The 21,800-nt window shown below is 36.9% G+C and overlaps 2 protein-coding genes across 2 annotated transcripts in view; one reads left to right on the forward strand and one right to left on the reverse strand.

Moving 5' to 3' along the window:
• LOC108572767 overlaps window positions 1–1,613 on the forward strand; it is a 4,022-nt gene extending 2,409 nt beyond the window's left edge. The window contains exons 7-12 of the mRNA XM_017935049.1: window positions 397–501; window positions 576–658; window positions 718–782; window positions 868–917; window positions 1,001–1,118; window positions 1,204–1,613. Of these exons, the coding sequence (XP_017790538.1) occupies window positions 397–501; window positions 576–658; window positions 718–782; window positions 868–917; window positions 1,001–1,118; window positions 1,204–1,278 (496 nt within the window). The 3' untranslated portion in view covers window positions 1,279–1,613. The remainder of the gene's footprint in view (window positions 1–396; window positions 502–575; window positions 659–717; window positions 783–867; window positions 918–1,000; window positions 1,119–1,203) is intronic.
• A 1,943-nt stretch (window positions 1,614–3,556) lies between these two features.
• On the reverse strand, window positions 3,557–10,770 carry LOC108572689 (protein O-GlcNAcase). The gene is made up of 13 exons (XM_017934961.1): window positions 10,472–10,770; window positions 10,273–10,324; window positions 9,856–10,189; window positions 9,333–9,777; window positions 8,670–9,256; window positions 8,302–8,598; window positions 8,055–8,229; window positions 6,039–6,092; window positions 4,528–4,613; window positions 4,291–4,460; window positions 4,009–4,204; window positions 3,778–3,937; window positions 3,557–3,693 (listed from the first exon to the last, which is right to left on the reverse strand). Exons 1-13 carry the CDS (start codon window positions 10,539–10,541, stop codon window positions 3,557–3,559), a joined length of 2,763 nt encoding a protein of 920 aa, XP_017790450.1. The 5' UTR covers window positions 10,542–10,770.
• Window positions 10,771–21,800: the final 11,030 nt, after the last annotated feature.

Here is a 21,800-nt window from a genome sequence, read left to right on the forward strand (position 1 = left end):
ATATTGTTGAGGGAAAATAATAAAAAATATGGAAATGATATAAAAAATGTTGAACGATGTTTCGATATTATTACGAAGGATGGAAAGAGATTTATGTTGAATCCCATGAGATTGAATGATTCAAACTGGATGTTATCGTGCTTGGAAAATTATCTGGGATTAAATAAATAGTTGGATTATTTGTGTATATAAATACACGAATAATAAAATGTAGTTAAATTATTTCTTTATATGGGTATACGAAAAATAAAAATAGACTCTATTAAATAATATCTGATTGTACTTTAACAATAATAAAGGAAAATAGTGACTTTTAATTAGTACATAAAAAATACCCAAAGTTATCCCAACATTTATTTATTTTATTAATTATAAAGAATTTTGTAATTCCTTCAGGTGTGAAAATAAAGGTGCAAATATTTCAATGGAACATCGTATGTTTTGGTTTTCCAAGCTAAAAGACTTGTTTTCCAAACAGGCTATAATACTTCAAAAAATAAAGTAAGGCTTTTCGTTATTTGCTATTTCATTAAATCACGCTTAAGTAAACTTATAATAATTCAATTATTGTACAGAGATGAAAACGTTTTAAAAGATTGGAGACGGGATAAAAGAAGTTACAGTAAAGCTATGGAAAAAGCGATAAAAAGAAACGAAGGTATAATAACAAAGTGTATTACATTTACCTCATTATTAAATAAAATGTTTATTTAATAGATGATATTCCGTTTGGATTCGATTTCGAAGATTATGCTTCCGTATTTAAACACAATTCCAAACTGGTGAGATTTTTAATATTTAGCTTTTTTAACTGTCTTAAAAAGCTTTACAAAAATTTCACTGTGCATGCGACAATTTAAATTACAGAAAAATTTGGGATCAAGGAAAAAAGGCAAAGAAAAATTCATACCACCAGCGTAAGTGACAAATTTTTAACAGTTCGACTTAAAATATTTGTACAATAAAAAATGTATAAAATTTTAACATTTATTACTTGCAGAGACATTAACAGAAAAATTAATGAACTATTAGAATCTTTAAACAAACTTGAAATAAATACTACAAACGAAGCAACTCCAAGAACGAAACAAAATTTGTTCAAAGATGAAATAGAAAAGGTGCTTGATGCTCATTTTTTCCATACGGAAAAAAAGTAAATGTTGTAAATGGTACTAATCTCATGCATTTTCCTTGAAATTCTAGGTATTACAATTCCAAAGTGAAATTCAATATTTGCGAAAATACAACGACGTCGCAATGATACCATTGAAAAATTAAAAGATTGCTATGATTTCGGTAAAATCATCGATCACGTTCCAACAAGATCGATGTTGATTTCGACTACACCAAGAATATCAGTCTTGACATGTTTATTTAAATAAATCAGTAGTAATCACATATCGTTTCAGTAGTGTTAATTACACATACGTTGCTTACAAATACACGACGAGACAACTGGAAATATTATTGTACGCACATTTTTTGCATCGTCTAAAGAACATCAAAAAGAGAGGGACGTATTAAAAGAATGTATACACATATATATTAAGATTACGGTATAGAAAAATCGTAATCTTGAGAAATGATTCCTATTTAACAGAGTATCGACTATAAACACGCGTATCAATGTAGATTTTGTGTGATAAAAAAGCGCACGTGGTCGTAAATGAATTACAAAGTAACTCTGTGTGAAAATAAATAAAAAAGCAATAAAAATACAAATGACTTTTCTCTTTTTTTACTTTCCAGTCTTCTCGTCAACATAATCCTTTTTCACGTTTCTATCGTTTGACCGTCGCGAAAACGTACAGCGAGTATAAAAATCCTACAAAGTGATGATATCCGAATTAAAATAGATTTCATAGTTGCGTGAACGATTTTCGCGGCGATCCAACCATCAATCTTTCTTCATTTTTGTACATGGCACCGCATCTCAAATCCTAGTACGATTCTTGTCTCTTGATCAGGTTCGAAAAATCACCTCACATCGTGATACAACTATTTCGTAGTAGTACTATAATCAATAGTAATTATAAGGCAATTATCTAAGATCTCCATATTTATTTGAATTCTTTTCTCTCGGTATGTGTGTGTGTCTATTCATGTGTGTGTTTTTCTTATTCGTTAATTACTTTCTATCTTGACTCTGTACATTTGATACACTGACGCATACAACGCGGTACGAACAACTAGCTTGTTAGTACCTAACCTAACTAGCAATGTAACGGTTTAACTGTTACTACGAAGTTATGTTAGTGTTGCATACATTTTATCTGTTTTATCTGTTTGTAGTGTTGAAACCTATTACCGTAAAACAAACAATTGTATAAAACATAATATACATGTTATTCGTAGTAATAAAATTAGAGTAGAAATCGCTAGCTGTTTTCTGGTACGTACCAGCGTTAATAAAATAATCAATATTTTCTAAACAATTCTATATTACATTCCGTGATGATACGTACAAATTGATCGGCGTGGACGTATCACGACGATAGAGCCAATTAAGAATCGCTAATAATACCGATATTTTTGTGTGATCAAGAGCAACGTGTTAATTAGGACGATAGGCTAAACATAAAAAGGCCTTACAATAGGCTATTTAATTTCGATTATGTACACATTTCAAAGAGAACATTTTTTTTATACTCGGCAGTACAGTACCTATGAATTAGATGGTTTTTTTTACAAACGCGGACTCAACGTTTAAAACTAGACCTTGTGTTCATTGCGTTCTTTTTCTCTTCATACTGTGTCAGCAAAAAGTGTCTCGAACGGACGAAGTTTTCCCTCTCCCCTTTGTATTGCGGTTACTTTCGTCGTTTATGCTTGTGCTCTTTTTCGATAAGAAAATATCTTTCGATGGGTTAAAAAGCTTCGACTAATTCATTAATTGAACACACATACTGGCATTTTCCTGCTTTCACCGTACATCATTCAAACACGTTATATACAACCGTCGATTTTTAAGAAAATTTCCTATTAACATACATACCGGATATACTGAAATCCCATAGCATTTTACAGACAAACACAAGTATTCCTAAAATTAAGAAATTCTTCGTTTCTGTCAGTTTCTTGCTCTATTTAACCTTTACTATTGCACGTTTTGCACTTCCGCATTCTTTTCGCTCTCAACATCACTGCAACTTAATTCATACCGTATACATATACATCGTATGCGTATATATATCGTTAAACACATCTGAGTGATTTCTTTTTTTTTCTTTTTTGTTTACGGTTTAAGGAGGCAGACATCTTATAGGACAGTTTTTAGAAAGAAAGTATGGGTCATCAATGATTGTGTAATGTAAAACCTGCCTGTTTTTTCTTCTTCTCTATTCGCTGAATAATATTAATTTCTTCGATGAATTCGATCCTCTGTCAGTTGCACGAAAAACATACGACAGACAGAAAGCTTTCACCGGACTGTTTTAGAAATAAATATGCTTCTACGCTATCCGAAATTTTACTTCTAAAGTGTAGAAGCCTTCTTCGAAGATGGTCCAAGCAGATACACTTTATTCACAAATATCACTGGCGTACTAACTCTTTGTTAGAAACTTCTACACATAGTTTTGATTCCGGGAAGTTCTTCATGCGCTAGATTTAAGTCGACGAAGCCTAATTTACTGTAAAACTCGTGGGCTTCCTTGTCTGTGTTCGACATCGTAGTGTGTACACCGAAAGAACCTGAATAAAAATTTTTTTAACATACAAATTATTTTCCCCTAATTGATTTTCAAAAATTTCAAAATTATATCTAAAAGTATGCACCATTTGCTCTTAAAGCTGCGAGGATACACGTAATTAATCTTTTAGGAACAGATTGGTCGGTGACGCTTGGCAATATAGCACACAACAGCTTTGATGGATGTTGCCTACACAATTGTTCTGACACTTCAGGAACAAACGAGTGGAAATACTGTATGGCATCCTAAAAACGAATCAACAAATTACATATGCAAATATTTGAGCAATTATTAGAGATCAGTTAGAAATAAATACTTGAACATCTTGCGGTAATTCATTGATATTGTCTTCCAATGCATATTTCATCCTCAACTCGGGAATCCAAGACACAGCTAATTTCTGATTATAAGACTTTACATTTAAGGCAGCCAATGCGTAACCTACTATACCACTTTCATCTTCAACAACCATACACAGTTCTGGGCTCAATGTTAAGAAACCTCCAACAAATCTGTAATTGAAAATTCAGTATCGAAAATTATCTATATTGACAATGCATTTATTTTTTATTTTCCTACTTAGTTATATTTTTCTTACCGATCTGCCACTGCAGACGATGTCACACAGCCGGAAATCTTATTGTACACAGCATAAACAGAATCTTCGTCGCTTACTAAGTAAGGCCTTATTGTATAGATTTTACTACTGGGCACTTCTGGTGCTTTGTAAACGAACAAGTCATTACCACTGTCCACTGGAATTAATCTCTGCAAAATGATAATTTTATGCTCGTCTTTCTTCTTTGTTTTTCCAGTAATTAAAAATAAAACGCACCTGTAGATCAGCTGTAAGTCCTCCACGGAATACCCATGGTTCTTGATCTCCACTCATAAAAGTTTCTTTCCAGCCATTCGAGAACCCTATCCCAAGACATAGTATACGGCCTTAATAAAGTAGTGAAATACGAAGGTTTGTGTACGCGCGATTATGCAGTTTGTAAAATTTATGAAATGGCTTCCACTGCTCTGAACACTAATTTTGCATAAAATTTGTAACATGCATAAATAAACTTCGATCAATGGCGCTTTAAGTTTCCTTATCTCGACTGTACTATCGTTTCTTTTGCATTGCTTAGAAAGTCGAGTGAATCATATTGTGAGATAAAGAAATCCATTAATCGAACAGAAACTACGGTGCATCATTTCGTTGACGAATAAAATCATATTTAACTAGATCGCTGTGTACTATTCATATGTGTACTGAATAATTGAGAATAAAAAGTAAGAAGAAATTCATAAAATACTCTGAGAAAGAAGTTTCGTTAAAGGCTGATTAATTTGTCAACGTTAAAAGATTATGTAATGATATTTTAAATTCAAACCAATTATAGCAAAAGTAAAATGTAACAACAGAAATTGATTTTTAAAGAATGTTGCACCAAAGTTCGCGCAATGATAATTTCCTGAGTTAATGGAAAGGAAGATGGGATTGGTGGAATGGTAAGTCCAGTTTGCCAAAATGCGCCTGAAATAAAACTCCTATTACTCCTGAAAAGAATACAGTTTCTGGAACTAAAAGAAATTAGTACAGGCAAGTTGGCAAAAGGAGGATATTCTACTGGTCATTCACAATTCATGAAAGGAGCCTTCAATGATTCATCCTTGTAAATAATAAATACCTTAAGAAACATTAAGAAATAAAAAAAATATAGAAGATACAACTTTCTTTGGTTGTGTTTAACCAGTATAGTACTCAGGAAAAGTTCTGAACATTTTATAAAATTGTCCTAACGTTGCCAATTTTGTAAAAATTTTAAATGGACTTACTTTGCATGCAAAAATTTTTACCATAGAGAATACATTGAAATGCTACTTTCAGAAATACAATGAAATTCGACTGAATACAATTGTAAAGTACGTCCAAATCACGTATATCTTTAGAGAACAATTAATTTAGAAATAAACTGTACTTAAATGATTAAACCAAATACAGCTATAAAGATAAATTCTGAAAAACAAAAAAGAAATCAAGTTAAACGATATATACAGGAAGAAAGAGTTTCAATGCGCGTTTCTTGAGAATTTTTGCAAAATAAAAAAGTATGTCCATCTTGTACCAAACTATATTAAGTACTAGAGGTATTTGTGTTGAATACGTATAGATCCTTCGAGACATCAGAACGCTGCTTCTACGCGCAAATTTCTTGCTTACATTAATTATAATAATAATGGTTCTTTTACAAAGCTTCAAACACAAACAAAAATTCTGTCATAGTTTTCGCCTAGTTTGAAGCTTTGCTAGTCGCGCGCTTATTGTTGGATTACTCAGAATGGTGAATCGCATACATGTGTAGCTTCCCTGGGTAAACGTTGTCATCGACGACGGGTATCTGCCAAACGCTATCAACAAGACAAAAAACACAGAAATGCACGTTAGTCAGTGAATTAAAGCTGTACTGTTCCTCATACACTTATACTGCTGGCAGAAATTATTCACTGCAAGCTTGACCTTCCTTGCATCGTTCTCCTTCTCTAGCTACATTGGTACATTAAAACATAGCAATTATAAACTTGTGAAGTATCAATGCAACGAATACATTTCTGCCAAACATTATCTGTGAAAGAAAGTCAGCCAATATGTTAATAGCTGGCACAAGGTTATTTAAAACACAGTATTTGTTCAGGTCCACATTGATGCTGTTAAATAGTTTCCCAGAAAGTGTTTGCTATAGAAAATCCTTCCGCCGAATATTGGGCTAGAAAGCCACATCAATTCCCTTTGTTCTCATGACTTATTTTACCTTGATAATAATATAGTAACACGTGTACAATTTGTTCAAAGATGAAATAAAATTATCAGAGGATATTATCAAGGAAAAAATGAGAAATGCTGTGGCATTCCTTATTCACTAACAGAACCATAAATAGGAAGCCGTTAGTCGACAAATAAGAAAATCATTTCATAAAAGTCTGTATGCAGTTGAAAGTAAAAAAAAGTTTACCCATATTTGTTTTAAATGCTGAATAACTTAAGTTTGTGTTTCAGTTTTGTATACAGGATAATGTTTAGTGCAACTGTATAATGCAGTTATGGTTTGTATTTCTAGAAGATATGGTTGTATCAAGTAAAAAGAGTAAGATTAATTTATACTTTTAAATTGTTCTGATTTTGACTCACGGCAACCTTGTTTGTTCGTTTACGCGCGCCTTACAGTACATTTGGTTCTAAAGCGCAGAAACAAATGTACAAATGCAATTTCACAAATATGCGATCTATGAAATATTTCGACTCCAATCGCTACCGATGTACGTTCAGATCCTGATTGTTCAAAAAGTAATCAAATTATCGAGATCATTTTTTTTGTAAAGAAATTAGTGTATTCTTTGAACTAATTTCTTTGAAAATTATTTTTAAATTCATTTTAATTGTTCCATTGTAACATGATTTTTACCATTTAGAAAATACATATAATTAATTTGTCATTCGTAAAACATTTGTTCTTAATTAAAGGCAATCAAAATTTATTTTCATTTTCTAACGGTTATATTTATAGATAATAAATAATTTCGATTAATTTGAAAACAGATTACTGAAACACCGGTAACTTATGGAATCAGTTGTTTATGTTTTTTGCGTGTTTTATGATTGTATAAATAATGTCATTTTACAAGGAAGCGTAGTGTGATATATAACGTAAACTGTTAAAAGATTTTGTAAATATACTCTGGAACAGTAAGATTGGAGTAATGTTTAAATAAACATGTGAAAGAAACATCTTTTAGTGTATTAAAGGTAGTTCCAAAATTCTACGAAATTATACACCTTTATTAGTTGCAAAAATCATAGTTTAATTGATAAAAAAGAACACATCTTTCTTGTAAAAGGACAGAATAAGTGAGTTAAAAAAAACAGATAGAACATTACACTTACCAATACTCGTGACACTTTTGTTCTGAAATATAAGTATAGGTAATAAATTATAATACTTTTGAGAAAAATTACTAACAGCACTCATCTGTAGCACAACAAATACAATTTTCTACTAGTCGCGATATAATATGAAAATTAAATAGAAAATAAAACTTAGCAGCATTTTGTATGTTTTGTAAATTTGTACTGCTGTGAATAAGGTATTTTTTGTTTCAATCATTGTACCAGCATACTAGCATTTTGAATGAACTTTCTTTGTACATTTTTTAATATTATTATTTTTATAATGTTACCATTAAAAGAATGAGTGATGGAAGGATTAAGAAATATTTAGATGGTATTAAAAGTGAGATATCAATTCAAATATTTTTTGTATAACGAGATACTGATGAATATCTATAATTTACTATTAGAGATAAAATACAACTTACCCAACCATTTCACGTAACTATTTAAGAGGGACACAACTCCTCGCATGTCCCAGACATACGAATACAGGTCATATAGCAACTCACGATTATTACAATATGTAAGTCGCTGAAATAATCTGTTTACTGCATTGCACATATCATTTAATTTAGCTGCCCGTGCGTGCCATTCTTCGATCTAAAATTTTGATTAAAATGTTATTTATATGCACAATATATTTCCGATATGTTAATTAAAAAAACCACGGACATCAGACTGAGACACATTTTCGTCCTCTTTCGATTTTCTCATGACGACGTGGGCATTACTTTTCAGCCAATTAAACTCTTGTAATAGTTGAATGCCTTGACCACCATGTTCAAATGGTAAATAAAAAAGATCACATAATAATGATAGATCCTCTTGCGTCAGTCGCTTATCAGCTTCGATCGATTCTTGATCCGCATTATCACCGCTATCATTTTCAACTATCATTTGAGTGCCATTTACTACAGGAGAAGTGCCATCTACTTCTACTTGCATGCTGCCAGAGGTTTCGCTACACGTCTGTAAAACAAAATAAAAAATTTGCGTAAATTTCACAAATTTCTTTACATCCAGAATTTGAGAAGACTTACAGAAGTATTCTCTACCATAGCATCATCCTCTGAATGAATTTTGACTGCATGTGCTGGGGAATTATTAGGTGTTGTGTTACAATCCATTGGTTCCATGGATGACAAAGCATTCGAACTCGGTACACTTTCTACGTTAGTAGAAATTGATGGAATAATAGATTCACTAACAACAGTTGTATCAGACACCAAGGAATTCATGATAGGACCAGCTGAAGGCTGTACATAACTCTCAGTAGTCGTGACGGTTGAGCAAACTTCAGCTAATGCTTGAAGATGATTCGAAGTGCTCACTGGTGTAGGTGTCGCCGGAACGGAGGTTGTCGTTGTCGTCGACGTAAGACTCATACATGTATTTACAGAGGGAATTATTGGAATCGGTACTGTTGGAGCAACGCATGGTTGTGGTTTTGCTATAACACCCCATGCATTTCGCTTTTTGTCAAATTCCATTAACCAGTCCATTATCGCATTTTTCAAAGCGTGTCGAGGATGATATATATTTGGAGACATTGTTGAAGGAACATCTTCTCCAAGTACACCATCTTCTGTTTCAGTTTCTAATTTTATATCAGCCGATACAGTATCATCTACAAAGCCACAAGAAAAACATTAAAATAATGTCAATTTAATACACTGTGTAATCAGAAATAAATAAATACATACTTAAACTTAAGTCCCTTTTCCCATCAACATTACACCTGCTCCATTGAGCCAGTGTATGAATTGCTATAAAATTTGCTCCATATTCACAGTTGGGATTGGTTAAAACACCTCTTAACTTAGGGATTAGATCAGGAGATCTACCAGAATACGGTCCTAAGAATACTCTTTTTTGATCATAATCATTGGCATGCAGATTATCCCATATGACCGGTGGCCTTCTTAAAACTTCTGTAATCTCCTCAATAGACTCTACAGTTAAAAGTCTGGATATTACTTTAGGACCAGTCCACATTATATCAATTTCTTGAGCTAATTTAATGCCTAGTGTGTTAAGATACTCTGAGGATGATACATTTGGCATTGCCCGAGTTGCACAATATTGTGTTGGGCACAATAAGAATCGGGGTTGACCAAGATGTTGGAAAATGTCATTTGTAACAGAAACCTATTCATACATTATTAATATTACATACAAATAAATTATTGTACAATTAACATATTAATGAAGCTATTTAAAACTCACTTGTGCATGAGCAAAGGACTGGAATACTTCTTTATCAGCTTCACTCATTTCTGGTTCTATATCATCAAATAACAAAGCAAATGCAGTGCAACCAAACTGGCTAACTTGTTCTAATTTTCTTTTTAATATTGTAACTTCCTTTGCACTTGAATAAGTGATATCCAAGCCTGGTGACAATGCATAATAAAATGTAATGCCACATTCTCTAGCAGCTGTTATCAACCCTGTTAAATGTTCAGCTTCTTCTACAGTATACAAATCTCTCCAATATGCACGGTGCTTGTAATCATCTTTTGGAGCATACAAATATGAATCCATTCCCCATTTTTTTAATCTGCAAATTATTAAGTGAAAGAGTTTGCAATCATGTCTTTAACACTGCATGCTATCTAACTAGAATTAACGTAAAATACTTACTTTTGAAATAAATCCTTCCTTTGTTCTGTGGTCCAAGGCCTTCCGTAAAATCCTAAAATAACAAAATGTATTTTTTATGCGAACAATTCGAACTACTGTAGTAAATAGCGCATTCCAATCATTCCCCCTCCTACGTACAACTATCACAAACGATGACTAAATACGTGAATTTCATGCCGCTTAGCGACCGTTTACGTACCTTCGACGACGCCGCAGATAAAATTGCCGTTTTTCGTATTTAAATTTGCGGCCCCATTTGTCCCCGCCATTGCGGATCGCAAGAGGCACGTTTGTTTAGTATCGGACTACAAAAATGGCTAAAGGAGTTCTCGGGTGCAAAAATGCCGTCGTTTCTTGAAAGAACGCAAAGAGAGACGGACGTAAATGCTATCTTTCTTGGAACACGACTCTGTTGCGCGATCGTCACGACAGCATTACTCGTTTTCTTGAGAAGAAAAAAAATTTGCTCGGAATAGTGCAATTCCGATAGAACGAAACCCTGTCTCTTGTATTTCTGACAGACTGCACCCACTGTCCTGATCGATACTGAACGATCTCTCGATCCATCAACTCTACACAGAACGATTAACGGAAAGCTCTTGCGGCGACTTCACTTTGTATGTATTTCAATTAGGTCATCCACCTTCATATTGCGCATAACTTCAATTTGATGACTTTACGCGGCAATTATAAATCTGTTAAAACAAGATAGTTTAAAAAAAAATATTTTATACTTTATTATTTTCTGCAACACCATTGTACAGTTAATATATCGCGAGTACTTGAATAAATTTTTAAATAAAATAAATTTTTAACTGGTTATTTTCCGTACGTTCTACTGGATTGTGGCGACATCTGAAACTTGAATCGAGGATACGCTTTCGAACGCGAGTGCAGTCAATATCGTGTGATGAAATTTTTTGAAAGAAATATCGGTTCCACTGCTTACCGGACTTATTATAGTGTGTGAATGTGGGTTAATTAAATGGTAAAACGTTCTGAAATAGTAAAAATGTCATTTTGCTCCCACCTTTAATCGATAAAACACTGTTCTTTAAAAATAATCTTGGACTATGATCGAACAGTAATTTACAGCTTCACATGATAATTACACATTTTTGAAAAAATATTTATAAGAAAATAGAGGCTAAAGGTTAGATTAAACGTTTTTTATTAATTGAGATAACATTTTTTGTTACAGATGGAAAATATGAATGCTAAAGTACAAAAGGAAGTTCTGGCGCGCATAAAAAGATGTCGTGACGAATACTCTACATAATAGCGATCGAACTGTTTCATCCATCTTCGTGATTTCAAAATTAACAAGAATATAAACGTTAAAACAAGGTAAGTTACTCGAAAACTACTTTTTTGCGGGCTCAGTATTTCCATTTTCTGATATATATTATTCTTTCACGTTTCTATTAAATGAGATAACATATATTAGACGTAATACAATTTTCTCATGTCTTCTACATAGTTTGAATTTTTTTTTAACGTTCATTAATATAAACGTATAAGAAACATATAAACTTATTTTTCGTTAGGCAATTGTCTACGGATAAAAGAACTATAGACCGATAATAAACGATGTATTTTAATATCTTATATCTTATGGTGCGAAATTTATTTCGTTCCGATTAAATCATTCATCGGTATCGGACATAGGTTCAATAGTACCAACACGAAAAAGCCGTGTATCGATTGTGAAATAAAACTTGAAAAAGAACGAACGAAATCCGCCCTATATATTCATACTAATTTTATCAGCGGCATCGATTAAACGTAGTCAACGTATATGTGATTTCGGTATCGTATAACCTCAGTGTTAGTTAGTGCCGCAGGAAACGCCACATAAAGCATAGTCCTGCAATACTAGTTTACACACGCAACCAACGTTCAAACACATAGCTTCAAACGGAACATTACTAACGAAGTTCTACCAGAGGAAGGTTAATTGAATAAAACTGCAGTCAAAAGACATACTTCAGCAAGCTACCATTTAAATGGTACATTTTATTTTTTTTTATAGGTTATTATAAATTAAACGCAAGCGCTTGTTACTCATACTTTTTTTTTTATCAAAGGAATATAAGAAACGACTGTTAAAACAATGTAACAATTATAAATTTCCAAATTTATTCATTCTTTATTATTTCGTTTCGTGTATGCTGGTATCGATACAAAAATGGCGTACAACGTTCGATATTTCCCGAACCGATCTGTCGAATAGAATCGCATGTTGCTATCGAATGTGATCTTCCGACAATGTAACAAACCGACAAGGAATATTTCGAAGATACATCCATTTCTTTACTAGAATACGAAATTGTGAACGTGAAATAGACTATAATGCGACCATATGAGATAAATACATCAGAAACTTGTGCATATATGTATTTTTCGTTAACCGTTTGAGCGAAAAACATTGTCCGCATAACAAGAGCAACCCGTTCGAATCGAGTGGAATCGTCGGGGGATCGCATTCGAATTATTCGATTGGAATGTCGACGGTATTCTGTCGTGGAAAAAAATGTCAGGCGGTACGAAACATTGCTACGATTCCGTCCGAAAAACGTTAGGTTCGGCAGTGGACGCGTGCGCGTTGCCTCGTGAATCGAAGGGCCGACAAATCGTTTGACGGGTGCGCCACCGGGAGGCGCTGGGTTCGGTTCTCGAAAGAGGGGTGTAGTTTTTTTGTCGAGGGTTGTCGGTGGGGGTGACGAAGGGGCGGGTATGGCCCGTGGTCGTAACGACAGAGCCGTATCAGTGTGAGGCCGGCTATCAGCCGCCTAACATCGAGGTCGGGGTTACGCTTGTACACGTAACACGGCTGCCGCAGGCACCCCCACACACACACACTTGCGACACCCGTGCACGGATTCTTGCGGATTCTCTAGTCGTAGGCCAGGCGAGCAGAGGGATCTGCGAACTGTTCACGCGGGGAATCCTTCACGGCCGTCGACGGGTGGGCAGCCTTTCTCCATGCAGTATGCGTCGTAATCGATAAGGACGAGAGAGCGGGGCGCGCGTATGGGGATCGTCTTAAAGGAAACGTCGCGCCCTTCGAATATGTCGAAATGAATGAAAGTCGCGAAAAAGAGAGCGAGAGAGAAAGAGAGAAAGAGAGAGAAACAGAGAGTGACGGAGTGTGTGTCGCGAAGGACTGGGCGAGGTGAGCGCGAGCGTGTGTGACAGAGAGAGAGAGAGAAAGTGTGCGTGTGTGTGTGTGTGTGTGAGAGTGAGAGAGGGAAACGTAAGGAATCGTGGGTACCGAGGTTAATAGAAAATCGTGACTATAGGCGGACGGTGAGCGGGTGGGGGGAGGAAGGGAGAAGGATTCCAAAGTCGAAGATATCTCTCGCGCGCGTGTGTCTAATAGGAAGAGACATGATCTCGTAACGGCTACGACATTCTAACCGTGGTTATGGTGTTGTTCGATTCTTCGTAACGAGTTCTTTGTTTTCGTTTGACAGTCGCAGCAGGATCGACGGTGCGCCACACGTCGAAACGAACAACCGGTCCCCCCCCGCTCCCTGGAACATTGCAGTGTGGACAGCACACGGTAGACAGTACGGAAGAGAGAAAGAGAAAGATACAGAGAGAGAGAGACAGACAGGGAAAGGGTGAAGGAGAGCTGGTAGTGTCTACGGGGGTAAGGAAACTGTGAAACGTAAACGGGTCACGCGAACTAGCCGTGTTATCGGTGTCTCGTGCTTCGAGGGGGAAGTATCGAGATATATTGGCGGTGAGTGCGGTATCGAGAGTAATTAAGCAGTCGCGGGATTACTCGATAATAATGGCTGGTCGTGATTGACCGAGGGAGAGAGAGAGAGACAGAGATAGAGAGAACGACAAGGGAGACCGTGTGTGTGGCTACTGGTGTACACTGGCTACATCTATCCAAGTAACGCGACAGGACGTCGAAGGAAGAGGGAGGGGGTGGCAGTGAAAGACAAAAAGAATAGAGAGCAAGGAGCATCAGGGAGGGCCGACGGTTAAAAGCGGCGGCGGGATCGTAATCGAAGAAAATCAGATGTCGTTAGCGGCCGTTGACAGAACCCGGAACGGATATATCGACGGAGTGGCGGTTCAGTGAGAAGAACACAGTCAAGAAACGAAGTGACGAAGTCGGTTTTGCCGGTGGTTCTCTTCGAACGTCGATTTGCCCTCCATCGTGTAGGAGGTGAGTCGATGGGCTTGCGAGGAGCACGGCCGGTTCGAGTCGAAGCGTGCCAGCGAGGAGCGGAGGAGTACGGCTCGAGGCGGGCAGATGATTTTCGATCGATTGACGGTCGCACGGCATCGAGACTATCGCGCCACCGAGCTCCGTTACGTGTGTAGGCTGCCATGCCGTCGAACGGCCGTCGGCGATGCGCACCGACGTTCAGTGACGACGACGACACTTAGCTGAGATGTGTCATTTTTGACAGGATCAAGAGGGGCAGAAGAACAACGGTCGCCACGACATCTGGATCTTTTTAAACAAAAAAAAAAGCGATGCTCGGACACATTATCGACGAAACGAGACTGAGCATACGGTGATTACCAGTCGCTAGACAAAGATAGATAGAAGTGTGTTAGAGTGAAGAGCAAGAGAGAAACAAAAAGAAGACAGTGAAGAAGAGGGAGAGAGAGAGAGAGAGAGTGAGAGAGAAAGAGAGGATGGCAGCTGGATACTCGCGTGTGGACCTGTCGAACGTGAAGAATCGGGTTGTCGCGACGGAACGTAGGAAGCAGCAGGAACGAAGTGAGGCGAGGCGAAGCACGCGACCGCAGTAATCCGTTTCCCGCGACTCGTAGCCGTGTCTCGTTTCTGAGGGACGCCCCCGGTGGACGTCGTTTTTATGTGTCCTCCTCGTCAGAGCGGCGACGAGCGAGAGGATTCGGCACATTGCCCGTCGGCCGCACGTGCGCATTGATGGTCGATAGTGAAACTCCTTCCAGAGGCAGATAGACGCGGAATTAATCCCGTGCTTTCTCTCGTGTTGAGTTTTTCGTGTGGAACAGGTGAGAGAGACGGCAGCTGTCACGCATCCACTCTAGTCGAACGAACACGCGTAATCCGTCCTAGTACGAATATTTAAACAAAGTCTAGAAGAGAAAAAGCGAAGCAAAAGAAGAAGAAGAAGAGGAATAATACTATATTATATCTTCTACTAAGAAGAAGTGTGACGTGTGTTGGAGAGCACTTCGGAAGAATTTAGGAACCGTGTACAACGGCCAACCATCGTGTTCCAAGCAGAATAATCGGTGACTAGTCGTACCAATCGTGTGCAGCGTGTCGAGAGGGAGAGGAGAACGGGAGAAGGGCATGCTTGGTATACGAGGCGGTGTGATCGTTTTCGTGAGAGAGCAACAGTAACAGCCAGCAGCAGCAGCAGCACATGCTACGGGGATCCGTATCAATTCGCGACTGTGATTTCTAAGCTTAAGGTTTAAACAAATATTAAGAAGAAGGGGAAGAGAGAGAGAGAGAGAGACAGTTGGAGAAAAGAGACAAGTTGGAAATATATAAATTATTAAACGCGAGCAAGATAGAAAAATTAAAATCGTCCATTGTGATACTAAGATATATTAAACGAGGATTAGGTGAACACGTGCGCTCAAGGAGATGGGTGTGAATGAAAGGGGGCGCGACACAGAGTGTGCCAGGCTGAAATGCGAGTGTAATTAATGGAAACGATGGTCGATCGCGGGGCATGCGTCGGATCTACAAACTGTGATACACCGATAACCAAACCGAGGAGAGCCTGATGGTTCGATCACTGACGTCGAATCCCGTGTACTAACTTATCGTCCCAGGAAACACAAAAGTGTGATGATGAATCGCCGCTTTCGAAACGCGTTTTCGGCCACCTCGTGATTCTTTCGCAGGTATGTATTTTTGCTTTTCTTTACTTTATTTCTCATCGATGCAAAGGCAATTTACTGGCCGGATGATTGGAGACGCTATCTACTTTTCATCTTCTTCTTTTTCTTTTTTCATTCTTTCAGTTAACGATCTCGTTCGACAGGAACTTTCATGTTGTACACCTTTTGGAAACGTGTATATGAAGTAGAGACGGAGATCACGCGCGTTCAATTGAAACACGGCCTTTTTCAACGTGTCGGCAGATAATTAAAATTAGACGACGGAAGGATGAGGCAGACTTTGCGTGAAAATTAATTAGCGAACTTCGCGTCTCTAGTTATTTCTTCGTTTTTCTTCTTTTCACGCGATACAATTTACTCGTTCTGAATTATTCCTTCTGAGTTCTCCTCGTTCCCAAGACAGAAATCAGCGGAAACGAATGTTTCCGTCGAACGATATCGTTGTTCAAAATTCTTCGTTTTTTATTATTTAAGTGTTTTCCTTTCGAACGTCCTTGACATTGTTTCCACGTTATCGTTGCAAATGAGTTCGAATATCTCGGTGCTCGTACCGTAACACGTTCTGATCCACGATAAAAATCACGTGTACAACGTTCAGTGTCGCGGAGAAATCACGCGAAACTCGTGCAGCATGAGATTGACCAAACACAAGCTGTGCCCCTTTAGAAACAGAGAGAAAAAAAAAACCAATTGGAACGAGTCATAGTGATCAAGTACGCACGCAACTTTTGCTTGTTCCATTCTCGATAGAGAAAGAGAGAGAAAAAAAGAATGGAAAAAGTTTATTCAACTAGAGAAACATCAAAGAACTCCGTTTAATTTTTATGGCGACGCTTGTTATCGTGTAAAATTTGTCGTGTAAATCGATAAAGAAGTGATTTCTCGTGTAAATACGCGTCGAGAATGTGGAACAAAGTTTTTTCGTACGAGCCTTCGTTGTGGAGGAAATCGATTTTGAAAATTCGTCGGGTACGCGTGCACTTGGCCAAGAACAGGTTGGATGAAATGGAGCAGCAGCTTGGTTCTATATCTCGTTCTACTTGATTTTTATTTGTCAGCTTAATGAGACAGTTTATACCTGTGGCTAATTAAGATAGTTTCCGATGAAAAAGTAATATGTGTGTAGGTGTGTAAAATGAAATTTAAAGAAACGTATTCTCATTGGTTAATAATTTCTCCGATACGAACGTTCTTTCAGAATGTCGATGAAAAATGAATTTTCATAGAAAATTAGGCTGCTGTAATGTAAAGTGTGCTGATAAGTGCACGCGTACTCGAGGAACCTTCGCAGTCAGTTTTCTTCCCTCTGCCAAGAAAGTTTGAATATAATAGGATTTTATTCCAGTTTTGAATTATTTTTGTCCTCTATCGCCTTCTGCTTTTTTACGTTTCGATAGCGTCTTTATTTTATCAAAAACGAGCAGGTCTTTATGGCTAACATAAAGCATCGGAATTTTTTTTTAATACTTGAAACACAATAATTAATTTATCACAGGATTTTTCATTTTTAATTATACCTTCATGTCTGTATTAAATATAAAATACACCGTATTCACATATGCAAGCATCAAAACGAGTTTCAAATTTCTCCTCATTTTTAATTATAAATCAGAGAAATTTAAATTCTGTTTGAGAAGGGTGAACTTAGATAACAGATAAGTTAATACTAGAACAACCAAATCTGTCAAAATGACGAATTTTAGATTTTTCACTTTAAATCACAGAAATTCTTAAGATACTTCTGCTGAAACAAAAGAGTAATTATATATGCCAATTAACTTTCTAATCTAATTTCGAAATTATTTATATAGTACAGAAAAGCTCCTTATAACGCAGAAGATACAAATTAAGTTCCTTTGTCAGTTGAATTTTCTTCAGCTTCAGAATTTCTATATTCTTTTTTTGATTACGTTACACAAGGTACTACTGTACCTACACAAAAATACACTACATTCAACTTCGGTTGTTCTAGTATTAAAACAATCACCTGAGCTCAGGCAAAATTCTTAAACCCAGATCAACTGAACCCAAACTTTCGATCTTCTTTTCAGTCAATCGAGCCGTGCAGCACCGCTATAAACAGGAATATCCCATAAGAGAGGAATATCCTAAAGCTGTCATCAGCTGGAAGCTTCTCATCGAGCAGTGGCGTCGATGCAAGCAAGGGTCGCGTTAGTCCCTGAGGAGGCCTAGGTGACAGCCAGTGATCAGGCGAGAGTGAGCTAGAGATCCGTGGGAGTGCAGGTGAAGCAGGCGTCGAGAGAGGAGAGAGAGATTAGTGCAGCGTCGCCAGAGCAGTCACCAGGCACCGTGTACCACCCCCTGGCCACGGGGGGTGGGACAGAAAGACCGTCAGCGTGGGTGCCGGTGCTGCAGGGGCGCGCCTGGCCCGTCGGCTCGCCCGCAGATTAGCACGCCGATTAGCGGCTAGCCCCCAGCAGCTGCGCCACGTCATACCACGCCGAACGGAAGCGCGAACGGATCGACCTCAAGCTCGAATCGCAAGAACAGAGCCATGTCCATGAGGAGCCTGCATCGCCGCGTCTCTCACCCGTAAGTCGACTTTCTTTTATACGTAACTTGTTTAAATTATTATTGCTGGTTATGCTGGATGACGCTGACACGCGGATGGGATCGAGATTTAGCGAAGGAACGTTGTAACCATGATGTACCGTCGTTCATAAGTGCATCGTGTGAGGATTAGGAAACGTGGAAGGGAATTATAGCTACTTTTGTTAAATGTACCGTTACGTTCATGAGTATTAGGAATTTTACTGAAATCTATTGACATTTGCTGAATTTTTCTGAAATCTGTCGATGTCTACCGAAACTTACTAAAATTTGCTGAAATCTGTCAAAGTCTACCGAAACTTACTAAAATCTACTTATTGAAGTTTAATATAAAATTATTTGATTCACAAAAGTCATTACAAAATTATTAAGATCCTAAAAAAGAATTATTCATTCTTGAATTGTGAAGTATAATGAGTACACATATATATTTACTGATGTATGGTACTAACTTTGGCTAGGAAATGTAATTTAAATTGTATAATGCTTTCTACACGAACACATAATGAGTGTTCTAATACTTATGAATGGCAGTGTAAATGTACAGTAGTGTTCGGTTAAATTGATTTCAATTCTCGCGAGCAATGTAGCGTTTTGAACCATATTATGTGGCACAAAAAACATCGGAATGATCTAAGGCGATCGCGTTAGGCGGTTAGCACTGTACAAAACAAGAGTAAGCGAGAGAAACGTAGTGCATCGTGTAGTGACAATTGCATTGCAAAAGTTTCAATTTCTCTCTAATTTTTAATCTATCTTTACGAAAATAGTACCAAATGAATTAGTGAGATTCTTTCGATGAAAATACGTCCAAACACGACATAAATCGGGCTGTTTGAATACTCTCTATTTCGGGAGTCTCCAAGAATGAAATGTTCGATGTAACTTGTTGGCCTTAACAGTAGACTTTTTCGTGAACGAAGAAAAGAGAGTAGGCAGGCAAACACTTATGAGCGGCGGTGTGGATGTAGTGCATCGAAGTGGAGAACGTTTTGATCGAGGAGTTGAAAATGTTGGAAAGCGATATTTAAAATTTTAGTGATTGCCATTACGTAGCTACAAAGAAGGAGGTTTTGCTGTTTTCTTCAGGCTGTTAAGAGGATTTAACGTTCGAATAATAGCTTTTTTTAGAAAATTTTAGTGTAAATGCCTAATTGATATTTGTTACAATATTTAGGTTAACTTGACATCTCTCAATTACAAAGTGATATTTCCTCGTACTTCTTAACCTGCTTAAAATCAAGGAATTCGATATATCAAATATCAATAGTTTAGAAAAAAATATATCAAAGTAAACTATTACATAAAATTCCATTGTTACATCTTTAGATTGATCTCTCTAAATTTCGCGGAAACTCAAAAGAAACCAACGATAGAAATCGCTTTGTGAAACGGATCATGCTCTCATCAGACTCGTGTTTGATCTAGAGATAACCGTAGGAATTTTCTAGCGTTACGATTCGAGAAAAGGAGGTCTGTTGACGTTTTGGATTGATCGACTCGGTAAAGCAATTGTCTGGTAAAGATCCGGGTTCGAATAATAGTCCGATAATCCGGTTGGATGGCCTCTTTTTCTCTATGGATTGAAGATAGGGAAAAATGGCGGAGGAGAGATTTGAATGGTTTAACGCGGTCTAATTTCCTGTATCCGAACTTTTTCCGCAAGTGAGCTCCCGGAGGCTTTCGTAGCCAGAGAGATTCTTGAATTTAAGACTGTTAAAGGCATCCTGTTGTAAATTGTTTCCTCGCGGAAAATACTTTTATCATGCTGTCAGTATTAAAATCATGTTTGTACTGAGACGAATTTGAATTTAAAATTTTCAACGAACACTGAACGAAATAACAAGAGAAAAAAATTAATCATTAATTTTTATATATTACCATTTAGTAGTTTCCTTATTTCAATTTAGAGTTTTTGCTTAACCGTGATTACAATTTTACATTTTGATAGGAGAAGCAAGAATAAATATAAAAACTAATTATTATAAAAAAATACTAATTGAGACCTCGAATTGTTTATAAATTTGTTTATATTATTTACGTAATTTATGTAGCTTTTTCCTATAAGATGCACTATATTACATAAAAAGCAATGGTGAAGCGTATATACTTCGATAAGTTGATTTTAAACGTGTCTGACCATAGCCAGTACGTTTCTCTTCGCGTAGTTCAGTAGTACAAGTCAACCATATCTGCTCCGACATGTAATTCTTGAACCGTGCATTCTTTCTCCAATTAATTTCTAACAGAAGTTGTTCATATTAGTACAACCTTTGAAAAAATACATAAATTTATTAATTATCTCGTATAAAATTCTTCAGCTATATCACCGTACAAAAATTGCTGTAAGCGTAAGGTTAAACGCGACAGTAGGCGTTCAAAGCTACACACATGAGGCTAAAAAATGCCTCTCGAAAAGGTCCAAGCTTAACGAATATCAAACATTCTAGATCCAACATTCTCAACACCTCGCGTCTCGTCGCATTGTGCACGACGCTATTAGAAACAAGGGCCGTGTTCTCCATTCATGCAAATTTCATTTAATCCAGTATCGACGTTATTGCGCGTCTTTCGAAGCGCGTTCTAATGCTGTTTACCGGGGTTATAATACGTTCTTGATCCCATTCGCGGGAATGCCTAGCGCGTAGCAGCGACGCTTGAACCCTTTCACGCTAAACGCGAAACGTGAACAGTTTATTAGATGTATATGCAAATTAACCCGGTGCCTTTTTTTCCACGAGCTTCTATGTTTATTCACAGGAAAATTAAACAGAAATTCAGGAAACTGACGAATTTCTTCTTTGAGAAAAGATGGTGGCTCTAAGTTGATAAAGATGTCGACACTATGACGGACTTGTTCCACTGTCTTAAAATGATTCATTCAAATATCAGCCAGTTGATGTTGGGCTTAAGAATTTTCCAGTCCAAAAAATAAATGAATTAACATCTGTTCCATTTGTTGCAACAAATTTTCAAGAAAGACTCAAAACGCCATCTTTTTTTAGAGAGGAAATTCGCCGATATCTGAATAAATGAGAAAAAGTCGTCCAGAATAATGGAGATTATTTTTAAAATTGTGTTTA

The sequence above is a fragment of the Habropoda laboriosa genome, unplaced genomic scaffold (genome assembly GCF_001263275.1).
Source record: "Habropoda laboriosa isolate 0110345459 unplaced genomic scaffold, ASM126327v1 scaffold22, whole genome shotgun sequence".
NCBI classification, from domain to species: domain Eukaryota; kingdom Metazoa; phylum Arthropoda; class Insecta; order Hymenoptera; family Apidae; genus Habropoda; species Habropoda laboriosa.